Consider the following 14,056-nt stretch of genomic DNA (forward strand, 5'->3'; position numbering starts at 1 on the left):
GTTCCCAGCTCCTGTCTTCAAAATGGCTCAGACTCGGCTATTCCAAGCGTTTGTGAAGTGAACCAGAAGATGGGAGCTCTTTCTATTTGTCAGTGTCCCTCTGTCTCTCAAATAGATACATCGTTGATTTAACTGTTATTTGGTTAAGGTGATGAGCTTGAAGATTCAATAGAAATAGAGTATTTGGTAATCAGCACAGTTAAGGTCATTACTAACCCTGGGTTTCACATGGTTATCATCGCCTTTTTGTTTTTGCACAGTGAGAATATTCAATTTCTCTTTCAGCAAATTTCATGTATAAAATCAATTCCTGTTAACTGCAGCCACACTGTTGTACATCATATCTTCAGAGATGGCTCATCCTGCTTTATTGAAACCATATATGTATCCCTGAGCCAGCATCAACTCCTCTCCCATTGCTACTAGTCCCTGGCTGTTACCACTTGCAACAACCACATGATCCAGCAATCTCCCTGTAGGGTTTTCCATCCCAAGGAAATAAAATCATTGTGTGGAAGACATCTTTGCACCTCCATGTTCAATGCAGATTTTTTTTTTTTTTTTACAATAGTCAAGATAGAAAAACAATCTAAATACCCTCTGTGAAGAGGAATAAAGAAAATGTGTTCTATACAATGGATTGACGTGGAATGTTTCTGAGCCTTAATAACAAAAACAAATCCTTCACTTGCGACAACATGAATGAACCAGGAGGATACTACACCAACTGAAACAATGACACTCAGAACGGTAAGTACATAATCTCGGTGAGTCGATGAGCACCTCTGCTGTGCCCAGCCACAGGAACGCCCCCATCCTGCTCAGCCTCCAGTCCAGACACGGAGTGGTGTGTTGTGTCTAGTGGACTGCAGTCGGCTCTTTCCTGCTAAGTTCCACCCATTGCCCGGCTTCCCCAGGCTCTCACACTGAAAATGAAGTTATCAAGACTGCGTGAAACTGAGGTTAGGTGGAACTGGGATGCCCTCTACTGATGACCAGGATTATAACAACTGCATTTCATTCAACCACAACAACAAAAATCTGGTGGGGACAAATGCAAGCTCAATTGATGAACACAAGTACTCAGGACAAACTCTGAATTACCTATGGAAACAAAAAATACTAAAGTGGTATTAAAAAAAGTATTCTTTTAGCAATGTTTCCATGACCATCTCCGCAAGTAGTCAGTGTATCCGACGCAAGACGCATTACAGGTGGAACATATTACAGGTGATGGATCCAGGAGGAGAGATGGTTCCCCATTGCATCACAGGAAGGGGAAAGCATTTGAGCAACAAGTGTAAGTGCAGTGGAGAATGAATCTTGAGCTATTTCTTATTCTTTTGGTAATGTATTGACAGAAAAATCTACAAAACCACAGACATTCTAGACATAACCCTCCAAATGAATCCTTCCACTGAAGTCGATATCTCCACTTATTAATAAGAATTAATGTTCATTATACTCACTAATACAAAAGCAATCCCCTGTTTATTCATTTTTTGCTCAAATAGTCTGATACTGTATAGCAATCTGTAAAGATTTAAATCCACAAATCACTCTTTTATTTACATTCTACTGGTTAATCCTAAGAGAAAAGCAGCTGCCGTTGGTGTTTCCGTCAACAGTTCATGGGTGAAAAGTACATTAATTATGAAATCATTTTTAAGTTGACTTTTAATTCTGTAACTTTGACTGTCAAAGTACTTCATCTTAGGACTAACAGTTTTGAGAAAGTCTAAAGTGAAAAGGCATTCGTCCCAACTTGTCCATTGTAGAATTTGCAATTTCTTCCAAAGTATTCTTTTTAATTTATGTTTCACAAAGGAAGAACCACTAGACTCCTTGTCATTCAATGTAATGTTGTTGCTAAAAGTGTATCCAGGATAATACTCAGCGTCGGCTTTCACATTCTGACATATTTACGTCCTGTTCCTGGAATCTATCTGGAACACCTCACGTTCTGGTAACGTCTGGATTTGGGGACGTGCAAAAGCACCAGCAGGTCGCTCAGACTTGGAAAACCGTGCGAGAGTCCTCGTTGGAAAGCTGAGGGGCCTCAACTACTGAAAGAATGGAAGACGCGCTCTGAAGCAGAGTTAGGAGTCCACCTTATTTCACTACAATAACAACAACAATGCAGCCAGTTTCACCAGCGGCGCAGAGTAATAACGTAAACCTGAACATAATCCAGGCGGCTTTACCTGAGGTTCTCACAGGAAGCCGCTGACGAGGTAAGTTGCTTTTGCACGCGTTCTGTAGGTGTTGTTCGGGGCAGGGTGGGATGGTCCTTGCTTCATCAGGGCACCATCACCTCTGAGACAGACACCAGCACAACCCCCAGGAACAGCACCCAGCCAGAGAGGGCAAGGGACTAGGGCCCAGCCCCTCCACTTGACCTCCAGCCACTGGACCCCAGGGCATGGAGGCAGCGCCTTCTGGGGCCTGGGGGCCGAGGGCTTAAGGAGGCACAGAGTTTCATTCGCAGCTATTGTGTTTGAGTGGTCGGGTTTTCCAGCCAGGGACCCTTAAAGATGCTCAGGAGCCGGTATTTTTCTGAGGAAAATAGGGAGTGGGAGGGGGAGAGGAGGGGAGCAGGGCAGCCTTGGGCTCTGTCGACCCTCCAAGAGCAGAGCTTTGGAAAGCAAGGGTCTCAAGCTCTCCAGTGACGCCCCTTCTCAACTTGGCCTTAAAAAGTCTGAGGTCGGGGTGGGGAAGGCATCAGCTAAGCTCTTGAATCGTGTCCTAACAAACTTCAGCTGCAATGTGGCCTGTCCCGACTAGGCCAAGCGGCGGCCCGGGAGCCCTCCCCCTCTGCTCCGCCGGGCCTAGGGCGCATTTGGTGAGAGTCTGGCGGCCTCTACCGGAGCGCCTCTGCAGAGGGACGCTCCGCACACCCGGAGACGACATGTGGCGCTCTGGAGAGGTGAGAGCGAGCGCGAGTGCGCCGGGGGCGCCGGGGGGGATCCGCAGCCGGGCAGCGCGCGGCCTCGGGCGCGGCGCGGAAGCGAGCTGAGCCGCAGGGCAGCGGCGGGAGCGCGGGGCTCCCGGTCCGCTCGGCCCGGGGGCACTGGGCAAGTTCGCGCTGGCAGCATGGGGCGGTGACGCCGCACCGGCCTTCCGCGCCTGCCAGCCGAGCGAGAGCAGGCGGAGAAGGAGAGGATGCACCCTCGCCGACGGCTCGCCTTCCAGGGCCGGCGCGCAGGGTAAGCCCCGAGCGCGTCGGACCCGGGCAGTGGGGTAAGAAGACGCAGGCGGGAGTGCCAGGACGGGCGGCTTCGGATCGGCCCACACCCCTCCCCTCGGGGCTGCGTGGCCAGGGAGGAGAGGTGGGTAGCAGGCGGGGCGCCACGGGCAGCTCCGAGCGCAAACTTTCCCCCGGCGACTGCGGGGTCGAAGACAGGGCTAGGGAGGGCAGGGATTGTCCTGGGAGGCACAGCCTCGCTGGACCTGGCAGCAGGCGCAGCGCCTACGGGCCCGCCCCTAGGATTCAGATGCCGGGGGACGCCCCCAACCGCCGTCGCAGGAGCTAAATCGCCCACCTGGAAGGTTCCTGTTAATCCGGGGTTCCAAGGCTCACGGGGTCCTAGGGCTGCTCGCTGGGTGGGCACGGGCCCCGCGGGGGTGTTGCACGGGCTGCTCGAGGCAAGGGGGAACTCGGAGCCGCCGCACCGCGCGCTCCTAGCCGAGGAGGAAGGCGCTGCCAGGCTGAGCGCTTGGCTGTCTGCACCGGGGCAGGTGCTGGGGAGGTCTGAGAGGGTCCGTAGCGTGCCGGGGTGGGCCCGGGAGCGGGAGATGCCGGGTGAGCTGCTGCGGACCGGGCGCGTGGGGGCCGCGGGTGCTGGGGCGGCCGAGATGCGGCTCCGCAGTGCCGCTTCCGCGCCCACCTGCTCCAGCGCACCGGCCCTGGCAAGCCTGCGAGTCCAGAGACCACGGGAGCGTAGTCTCTCCTTGAGGGTCGAGTGGTTTGGGGCAGAGGGCTAGGAAGAGGCAGTGCTCGTGTTTCCCCGCATACAGCGCCGCGTGCTCGCCGCCCGGACTCTAGTCCGTGTTGGGCGACCAGCCCCAGGACTCTTCGCAGCGACCACCGCCTGGCATCCTGCCCTTCTTGGCAGGAGTACCAGAGGGAGGGCCTTTGTTTTCAAGTACCTGTTGTGTGTTTCCCGGTCCTGGAGTTTGCCGGGGTTTTCTAGGGGAAAATGCTCCTTTTTGCACATTCGGTGTCTCTAATACCACGAGAACCTATTGGCGTTATGCGCATTTGGGGAAATATGTGTCTTTTGCTTGAGGTTAGTTGCTGAGCCCAGGAATGGTGTCTGCCTGGATTGTAAGTACATTCATTAGGGCCCAGCACAGAACTGAGACACCTCCTCAAACGCAGGGATTATTCAATTGTTTCCTCATGGGAGCAGGATGCCCACAAAGTGGCAAGTCTTTTTTAGAGCCAGTTCTGTCATCACAATCCTGTAGAAGACTTGTTTCTTAATTGTACCTTTCTCTCCCTCTTTCCACCTACTTCCAGCATCTTGCAGAACAAAGAGTAGCTTGCTGGCTTTGAACGCGTGGCACATATTTCAGAAAGGTAAATGTATCCCACTTGTGGATTTCAAGGATGCAAAATACAGTTGCTGAGATAATTTGAAACATTTGTTTTCATCGTTGTCTTAATGGGTGGCATGCTAGAAAGAGTACTGGAGGCCTCCGAAAATTAGAATAATTCTGCACTAGGATGTGAACTTGAAAATTAAGCCCACTGCAACTTCTTTGAGCACCTTCACAGTGAAGGTCACAAAAAAACACATGCTGTGACCAGGGTCTGGGAGAGAGCCAGGGTTCTTGTCTTTGTAAAGCGCTGCCCAGTAGTGGGATCTGGTTCGTTAGTGACCCAGATCTGTGGATGATCACATGCTTTTTTTTCTCCTTTGTGCACTTTTCAGCTGCGAGATCCGGTTGGAGAAACAGAGTTAATTCTTTCTGCTTCAACTAGTCATCCACTTCGACTATTAATCTTATTGGGAATGGACAATGGAATGTTCTCTAGCTTTATCATGATCAAAAACCTCCTTCTCTTTTGTATCTCCATGAACTTATCCAGTCACTTGGGGTAAGTTATCTATGCTTTGATTTTATCGGTACAGGGCACAGGTGCCTTTCAACGGAGTAGGTCAATGCAGCAAAGCCTCACCTGCCGCCTTGGCAGGCTGTGCCCTTTAGTTGGCTATCAGTAAATGGTCCTTGCCCTAATCCACGTTTTCTTCCTCAGCGTGATGATTTCCGCTGTGATGTGTCTGAAGTGAGTCACAGAAAAGAGGCACGTTCTATTTTTCTGAAATGGAAGCCAAAGATGGTTTCCATTTGAGCTGTGTCTCCTCCTGCTTGGGTTAAAGCAAGATTCATAAGTTCATGAGCATAAAGGATAGTCACTGCTTGTTAGACAAGTCAGTGTGCAACATTTTGACTGACCTTTTTTTGTTTCATTATGCAATTGAGTTGTCTTGGAGCCTAACCCTGAGCTACGTGGTGTTGAAAAAGATCCAGAACAGTTCTGGTCTGAGCCAACAGCCTGGAACTCTGGCCGTCTAAAAACACATGCAAAGATCTTGAACTGCCTGGCGTGAAGGCAGTCCCGAGGTTCAGTGTTACCATCTCCAATAGCTGCTTTTACCCTGGTCTTGGGCATTGTGTACCCATTCTAACCTCTTGCCATTAGACTAGGGATAATCAACATTGTGGATGAATGTTCTTATGAGGTGGATGTTTCTGCTCCCCTTGTCCCCACCTCTGCCCTACCATTATTTGAATTAACCAAGATGATCACAACTTTAAGTTGATGGAGTCTGATCATGACATTGAACTCGGGACAAAAGTCTCCTGGGTCACAGAGGTAACCCAGAGCCCTCTCCTTTGTATGTCATCCAGGGATTGGAAATATACAGCTGCCCCACCACAGCCTGCCAAGACCACTTCTGTCTGCAAGGAGAGGGCAGGGAGTCCTCCAGGGCTAGGACAGTTTCTGTAAATTCTCTGGACAGTTTCTGCTCTCTTAGCCCTCCCAGATCCAAGCAAAGAGAGATGAGAAGAGAGGGAGGGCGTAAGAGGAAGGGACCTTGAGACATTCCCATGTGCTGTAGCCATCGATGGCAGTCCTGACTGACATTGTTGTCCAGGTCAACGCAGGCGCAGACCTGAGCCCCCAGATGGGACCCTGTTGAGTAGAGTTGAGCTTAGGACCGTGCCCATTTCTTCCCAACACATGCCAAACATGCCTGCACACTCCATCCAGAATAATGGGAACATACGAATGTCACAGTCCCATGAGCCACCCTGAGTCCTTAGCAGAGTGTTGGATGTTCTTCTTGCTTCACATGGATAACTCTTCTTCCAGACCATTGCTCTGTCTTATCTATCAAATGGAAGTTTTCCTTTCCAAGTTTTCTCCAGATGTGAAATCCCTTTAACCATGACACTCATGGTGTGCTCTGAGTGGAAAGTGTGTTTGTGATTGAGAGCGCACTGTATGTTCATATTTGCAAGGGGATGCATTACAGTTTTGGTAATAGATTCATTTAGTAGGTTGCAGGTGAGGAATGTGCTGGGATTGAGAATACATATTGGCTTATAATATTTTGGTCAAAACATCGCAACTACATCGAATGGACATGGAATGGTCACAGTCTCTGATCATTGCAGGTCTGAAATAGGAGGTAGTGAGAGCAATGGTTTTAACCATGAAAAGCCAAAACACTGTATTTCTTGTCTAATTTTGTAGCTCTGAGACTATCTTCAAATTAGAGTGGTAACTATTAGCTTCTGGATGCTAATAGTGTGTGATAGAATTACCTTTAATCTTCCTAGAAAATGGACTGCTGAATTTTTAAACTGTTTAGATGTAAGATTGTTATCCATCATAAAATAGTATCTATCAACTGTGGCTATTCTGTGAGATACATAAAGTATACTGTATATAAAGCAAAATCCACCATATAGAGACAAGTTTGCTTGTCATCATGATGGACTGACTTCACTCCTTTCCGCACATATTTTTAAGTAGTTTGACTCATTCTGGGCACTCCATTTTGTCCTGTGCTTTCTCATATCTAAGACTTTGCTATTACAAACCCTTTAAAATGTGTGATTTCAAAATGGATAAATATCATTGCAATGTACAAACCCCTGGCTGTTAGCTACTGTCTGAATTTTGGGTGTGTAAAATGGTTCTGGTTTTGTTTTTGTGAATTTCCTGGTTACAAACATATTTAGCTTGCAACTTTTTTAAGCAATCCAGGTCATTTCTATTGGAAAATACTCCCATAAGTGGAATTTTACATCAGATCTTCTGGGTGTTTTTAACTGTTGACTCGCGTGTTAGCTGCTTTCAGGGAGCATGTTTCACACAATCTATCCAGCAGTGCACCTTTTTAAACAGTCGCAAAACGCATGAGAGACAGCATTCCCAATTCATCTCTCTTCTTATACGTGGTTTCTCTCACTCACATGTTACCTAAGTGTGCTTAAGACCAATTTGTCAGATGCCAAAGAACGTTTCATACCATTCTTGACTGTGGGTCACTCATCTCGAGAGCAGCCCTGTAAATTCAGCCTCTGTAGCCGCATCTCCCAGTTAGAAAGTTTTCAAAACCACTACCTGCTGGCATTCCTCGCTCCGCCGTCCTCATATGTGTTTCTGTCTGCCATGTGAGTCCTGAGCCCCCTCACTTGACACGTTTTCTGTGCTGTGTAGTTTGCAGTCAAAGCTATCAAGGGAGGATGGGTGAAATATTCTGAAAAGTATTCTTTGCTTCAAGTTGGGAGAATTTTCTGTATTCTGAGATTAGAGCAAGAAAGGAGTTTGAGTCAGCTCTGTTTTTGACCCGAAAGAATTTATCTGATCATTACAAGCAAAAAGGGGAGACACAAAGACCCTTAATCTGCATGTGACTCTGGGACAAGAGCAGTGCTGAGGCTTGGAGACACATGCAAGAAGTCACACCTGCGAGGGTAAGGAGGCGTATAGGAGATCTGGCAAGGGAGAAGAAAGATCAAGAATGAGGTGAGGGTTTGTTGGTTTGTTTGTTTTGCAATGTGTAGATTTTGAAGTGAAAATGTGTAGAATTGTGACAAATCTGTTTCATATCACAAAATAATTAGTATGAAATTGCTTTAACAACATATAATTATTATGGCTTCCCCAAGTTCTATTCTAAATGTGATTGGAGTTTCAGACAGCTCATTTTTGATAGTTTTGATAATTCTTCTATTGGTTTTAAATTATAGAACAGAGTATGAATGAAGTGCATGACAGGTCAGAGACTGTATCTGACAGCCTTCCGCTGTGGCGTGGTTGCACAATGGAATTATTTAAAGCATTATCAGTACTTTAATGAGATTGGGAAACTAACACAAAAATAAAAGTTAGAAGGACTGTAATGTCAAGACACATAATCTTAAGTCTAAATTGAAATTAATGTAGTGGCATTGGAGAAATTGTACTTTATCACAATTGATAGACCAGTGATAATTATAATAGAAAGTTGATTGTCATACTGAACATATGTTAGTGCTTTATCTATTGAAAGAGAAAAAATGTCTTAGAATTTGATTTTGTGAGAGTTGCTTTGACATAGACTTTGGAACATAATGTTTTGTCATCAGAGAATGACATTCTTGCCTGTTAGGGCGGTGGGCTTTGGTATCTGCCCCCTGGGTCCTCCGTCCAACTTCTCCTAACACAGACCTAGGAGGAAGTGATGGTGGTGCAGGGATATCGGTGGTTCCAGCCACCAATATGAGAGATCTGAATGAAGCTTCTGGCTGCTAGCTTCACTCTTGACCCAGCCATGGTTATTGGGGGTGTTTGGAGAGAAAGGCAGTAGATGGAAGCTTTCCCACTCCCCTCTCTGTATCTCTCAATTACATTGTAACAATTGAAAAATATACTTGTCTATTCAAAGCAGGTTCCTGTAGGAACAAGTGCAGTTACTCTTTGCATGAGTGAGTATGCCCACCTGGGCCTCTGGTTTCATGATGGGCCTTTTTAAACACTGGCTCAAGGACAGTTGGCATCTTTTAACTAGAGCAAAAGATCTTTCTGAATCATGCAGACACTCACCATGGCTTTTTAAATGGAAAATTCTTTCTTGTGAATCTGCAGATGACAAACTCATCCTGCCTTGTAGCTGCAAGTTCACAGGGCTCAGGATAAACAGTCCTGGCAACAATTATGAATACATGCAAAAGCACCACTGATGCAGTTAACAGGACAGGAGCAGTAGTTCTTACAGGAAGTCTTCTGGGGCAGTTAGAAAGCACCGTGCACAGCACACGGGTGGGTGACCAACACAGGCTACAGGATAACGCCCAGCAGCTTTGTAAAATGTTGCCAAGGAAAACGCTTCCCTGTGTGGATTATGTGCTCTGTAACAGGAGCTCTTAGCATGTTCATCATGCCAACAGGCAGCCCGCAAAGCTTAGTAGGACAGTCAGCAAGTACAGCTCTCTGTTCACGGTGGCTGGCAATCAGATGAGTCACCGGCTCTGTTCATGGGAGAAAGAGAATGTGGGCTTTCAGATTTTTACAAAAGTTCAATTGCATAAGATACGTATTTTGATTGGTATATAATATCAGAGAAAAGTAAGAAAAACCGAAAGCAGGAAGAGGGCCCATTATTACAACTCTGGTGGTCAGAATCGGAATTATCTGCATGAATATCCCGTCTTTCTTTAATTTCCATCTTTCAAAATCCTGACTCTGTAGAGAGACCAAGCTTTAGAACTGTGAAATGTTTATGGGTTTCACCACCAGGAAGAGGTGGAACAAGAGTCCACCCGTGGGTTGTTGGACGGGACTAACATTCTCCACTGTAAAGCCCATTCCAGAATGTTCTAACATTTATGACTCCATGCAAAGGTAACTAGGAAGCAGAAAATATCCTCACCTGGACCTCAGACAAAATTATTGCAAAAATAGTGAGTTTATTGCAATGCAAAGAAAACTCAACACAAATAGAGATTTTTGAAATTCCAAAGCATCACATACCAGGAAAAAATAACATGTGTTGAAAAATAAACCTTAGCAGTCCGTTGGAAAACCTATTTCATCTGTAGTTATTGAACAATTTATTTTAATTTCAGATGACACAAGACGTTAATTTTTAGTTTCAGTGGAAAAAAAAAAGATCACTGGACCATCGCTCTCCAGTCTTTTTGTTCCCTATTTCAGGATCCCTGGGAGATATTTCAGATAGCATTGCCAACTTTGACAGAGGACAGTCTGACTGCCAGGCTCTGATCTTTGCTGCTGCACACACTCCATGACATCAGAAGTTACTTAACCTGACTGTGAAGTTGAGTTTTTAAGTCTCAACATGGGAATGCTAGAGGAGCCTATGCCACAGGGCTGTTGTGAAGGATCCATTGTTGAATCCATACTAAATGCTTAAACGACAAGGAAATAGTATGAATATGGGCATGGGAAATATTATGAAGTGCTCAGCATCCTTCTGGGTGTTGTAACCAGCAGACCTCTGAAGTTTGCTAGTTCCATAGGGCGAGATGCAGGGAGGATGGGAACCATGGGAGCACTGCAGCAGGGCCGTGCTGGTTGTGTTAGGAATAGGGAGGGAGTCAGTGTGAGAAAGAGGGAAATCAGTAGGTTTTAATCAGAGAGGAAGAGGCAGTGTAAAGATGAAACTGCCAGGGAACTTACGCACCACACTGGGCAGCATCAGGAAGAGAAGCCAACTTTATTTTGAATGCCAAAGGGGATCAAAACATGAATCAATTTAAATGTGTCAGTGATATGATTAATGTTAAAGCTCAGTCTAGCTGCTGAGTAAACAGAAAGCATGACATATGTGAGTGAGAAGAGAATAGGGGAAGAAGTAATGGTGGCAGTTAGAAAGTCATTTTAATAACGTTAGAGGAAGGACTATTTGGCCAGTGTGATTTGCTGATGAATGGAAGGAAGAGTAAAAAGTAATTTCCCCTGGCCTGATGTTGTGACGTTGCTTATCATTCAGGCGATGAAAACAGTGGAAGACACTCAAGTGGAGTCACGGATGTATTGAGCTCTATGAATTCTCTGTTAGAGATCCAAGTGGGATGCTAGGTAGGACCTGGTAGGACTGGGATTTGAGGACAGAGGACAGCTGGGCTGGAAGCATGGATGTGGGATTCTCCCAAGGGTGAGGGGCTGGATAAGATCAGTTAGAAATGAAGTATAGAAAGAGCCCTTAGATGTGCCCTGGGACATTCTGTTGTTCGAAGAGTAACAAGGTAAGGATGGGGTGAACAAAGAAACACCAAGTGAAGAGGATAAAATGCTCTGTGTCAATGGAGAAAACACTTTAGAAAGAGGCAGAAGGGACTGGGAGGTGCACTAAGGTGAACACAGGGACTTGTTCTTTGAGTTTGTCAAGGCAACATTTACCCCTAGTCTCCAGAATTTCCTTGGGATACAGGAGCACGACAGCAATGACTGGGAGAAGAGGGAGTAGCAGCAGCGATTTCTCTTATAGACAAGCCTGCTGAAGAGGCTAGCCGAGAGGAGGGACAGGGCCTAATTCAACAACTGCGGGAGACTATGAAGCAGGTGAGACTTCTTAAGACCAGTGTTATTGCAGCAGATGGTGCTTGTTGACGGAAAAGGCAGGCATGGTACATACATGGCATCATCACCAGTGTAGTTGAGAGGGACAGGGTTGACTGAAGGGATGGGCTGGAAGGGATGACAGGTGCCAGAGCTATGGGGACATGGGACTTCACATGTAGCTTTACAGTAGGATTCTGTAGTGATCAACAGTGTTAAGGATAAAAAGGGAGGCATATGAGCGAGGATGGACTTGGTCACAATTTAAAGAGTTGAGGGTAAGAGTCAGAAGGGTCTTTTTTTTTTTTTAAAGACTTATTTCTTTTTACTGGAAAGTCAGATATACAGAGAGGAGGAGAGAGAAGATTTTCCGTCCATTGATTCACTCCCCAAGTGGCCACAACAGTCAGAGCTGAGCCAGTCCAAAGCTAGGAGCTCAGAGCTTCTTGCAGGTCTCTCACGTGGGTGCAGGGTCCCAAGGATTTGGGCCATCATTTACTGCTTTCCCAGGCCACAAGCCAGGGAGCTGGATGGGAAGCAGGGCTGCCAGGATTAGAACTGGTGCCCATATAGGATCCCATATGTGCAAGGCAAGGACTTTAGCTGCTAGGCCATCACGCCAGGCCCCAGAAGGGTCTATAATGTGAGTCCCATTGGAAGGGGAAGCTCTGAGAGTCCTGAAATAATATTTCACAGCACAAGTCTTTAGGCCCATAAAATGCATATTAATATAAGAAGTTGGGGGAAAACTCACTTAGAAACTTGGAAGACCACGTATGTTGTGGAATGCATATTTGAGAAGAACATCACAGCATAGGACCATTTAGAAGTAATTATGTAATGACCTCAAAGAAACAAAGTGAAGAGAGTTTTCTCAGAATTAACTACTGGGGAAGGAATGTCACTTTGTAGAGTGGATTGCAGTTTAAAGCCAATGTGGTACAATTCATACTAAAATGTGCCTGCAGTTGCCATTTCCCATCCTGTTTATGTACGTCAGAAATCATTGTCAATAGAATCAGAAATAACATCGGGAAGAAATACAGCACACACTCTCCTCCCTTTGCTAGCACCACTTGTGGCACAGCAACGCTCAAAACAATGACCTAGGCTCATTAAAAAAGCTAAAATAAGGAAACATCATCTGGAAACATTTGCTAGATTGGAGTTTCTTCAAAGATGGAATCTATGACGTTAGAGATTTTAATCCTAATCAGTAGGTAGATAAACATATTTGGGAATAAAATCCCTTAAACTTTGTCAAAGAGGAGACTTTCTTACTGAAAATACAATTCTTTGCTTATTCCTTCTTTGAAAGTGTTTTATCCCACGCCAGCCACAGAGAACTTGTTCCAGGAACCTCAATGATGTCCAAATCCTTGGACAGAGAAGTCGCTTAGATAAAATGGCAAAATATTTGCATTATAAACTACGCATTTCCCCCTGTGCATTATAATTCATCTCAAGATCACTTACTATGTCTAATACAATGTAAATACTCAGCTATGCAAATTCCATATCCATGTAGCTCAAAAGTCCTGAGACTTTGGTTTGTGCTGAATGTGTACGGATTGTTTTCTTTATCGTTAGTCCCCAGATAATACCCACCATTTATGTAGTATTTGCATTACATGTATTAGGCGCTGTAGGTCACTGAGCGGGAATTAAAGTATGCATGAGTGTGCACAGAGGTTATCAAAAAACACTATCCAGGGGCTGTAGCATCTTTGGATTTAAGGCTCTTGGGATTTCTGGAATCAATCCTTTGTGAATTAGAGGAGTGACTACGTTTTCTTTATTATCCCTTCTCTGGAAGAGAAATAATCTGAAAATGTTCAACTCATGACCTAGAGCATGAGTGATGTGCTTTTTTGTAGAGAATATACTTTAAAGAAAATGGCTCATATTTTGAGAAAACCTATTGACTTAACCGTCTACTAAAACCGAAGGGTAACTCGCCAGAGTCCTTTAGATATTTCCATTATGTCTAAGGCTACTGTCAGTCTCTGCTCGTAAGAATCTACTCCCCAAGCAGCAGAGCCTTTGATTCGTCATTGAGAGCAGCACACCCACAGCAGACCTAAGGGTGAGCAGAGATCTTTGTGCTCCCTAGGGACAGAATCAACTGAACCAGGATGGCAGTGAGCCCTAGCTTGCCTGCTGAGCCTGAAGATAGGGACTGTTCAGTGAGATAAGGGTGTCTTGTATTCCCACCTGCAAGTCTTACGGCTCACACTGTACACATCATTGCTCATGAAGGTATAACCTAGTATTCCTGTGTTATTTCTTGTTTCAAATGCTTTCAGTGGAACCAAGCAAGCTGAAGCTATTCTTTATCTTAGAAACAGTCCTGTAAGTTTGGCAGACACACGAGCATGTACTCCAGTCACGGCAAACTCCTCTTAGAGGAAGCCACCGTGCCAGCAGCTGAGCCAGTGCAGTATTTGTATTCTGTGATAACACAAAGAT

The 14,056-nt window shown here is 45.7% G+C and overlaps 1 protein-coding gene across 1 annotated transcript in view; it reads left to right on the forward strand.

Annotated features, from left to right (window-relative positions):
• The first annotated feature begins 2,870 nt into the window (after window positions 1-2,870).
• Window positions 2,871-14,056, forward strand: part of GABRA5 (gamma-aminobutyric acid type A receptor subunit alpha5) — a 53,933-nt gene continuing 42,747 nt past the window's right edge. The window contains exons 1-2 of the mRNA XM_040968787.1: window positions 2,871-2,926; window positions 4,938-5,104. Coding sequence (XP_040824721.1) covers window positions 2,909-2,926; window positions 4,938-5,104 — 185 coding nt within the window. The 5' untranslated portion in view covers window positions 2,871-2,908. The remainder of the gene's footprint in view (window positions 2,927-4,937; window positions 5,105-14,056) is intronic.

Source organism: Ochotona curzoniae, unplaced genomic scaffold (assembly GCF_017591425.1).
Source record: "Ochotona curzoniae isolate NIBS_2020 unplaced genomic scaffold, NIBS_Ocur_1.0 scaffold_4701, whole genome shotgun sequence".
NCBI lineage: Eukaryota > Metazoa > Chordata > Mammalia > Lagomorpha > Ochotonidae > Ochotona > Ochotona curzoniae.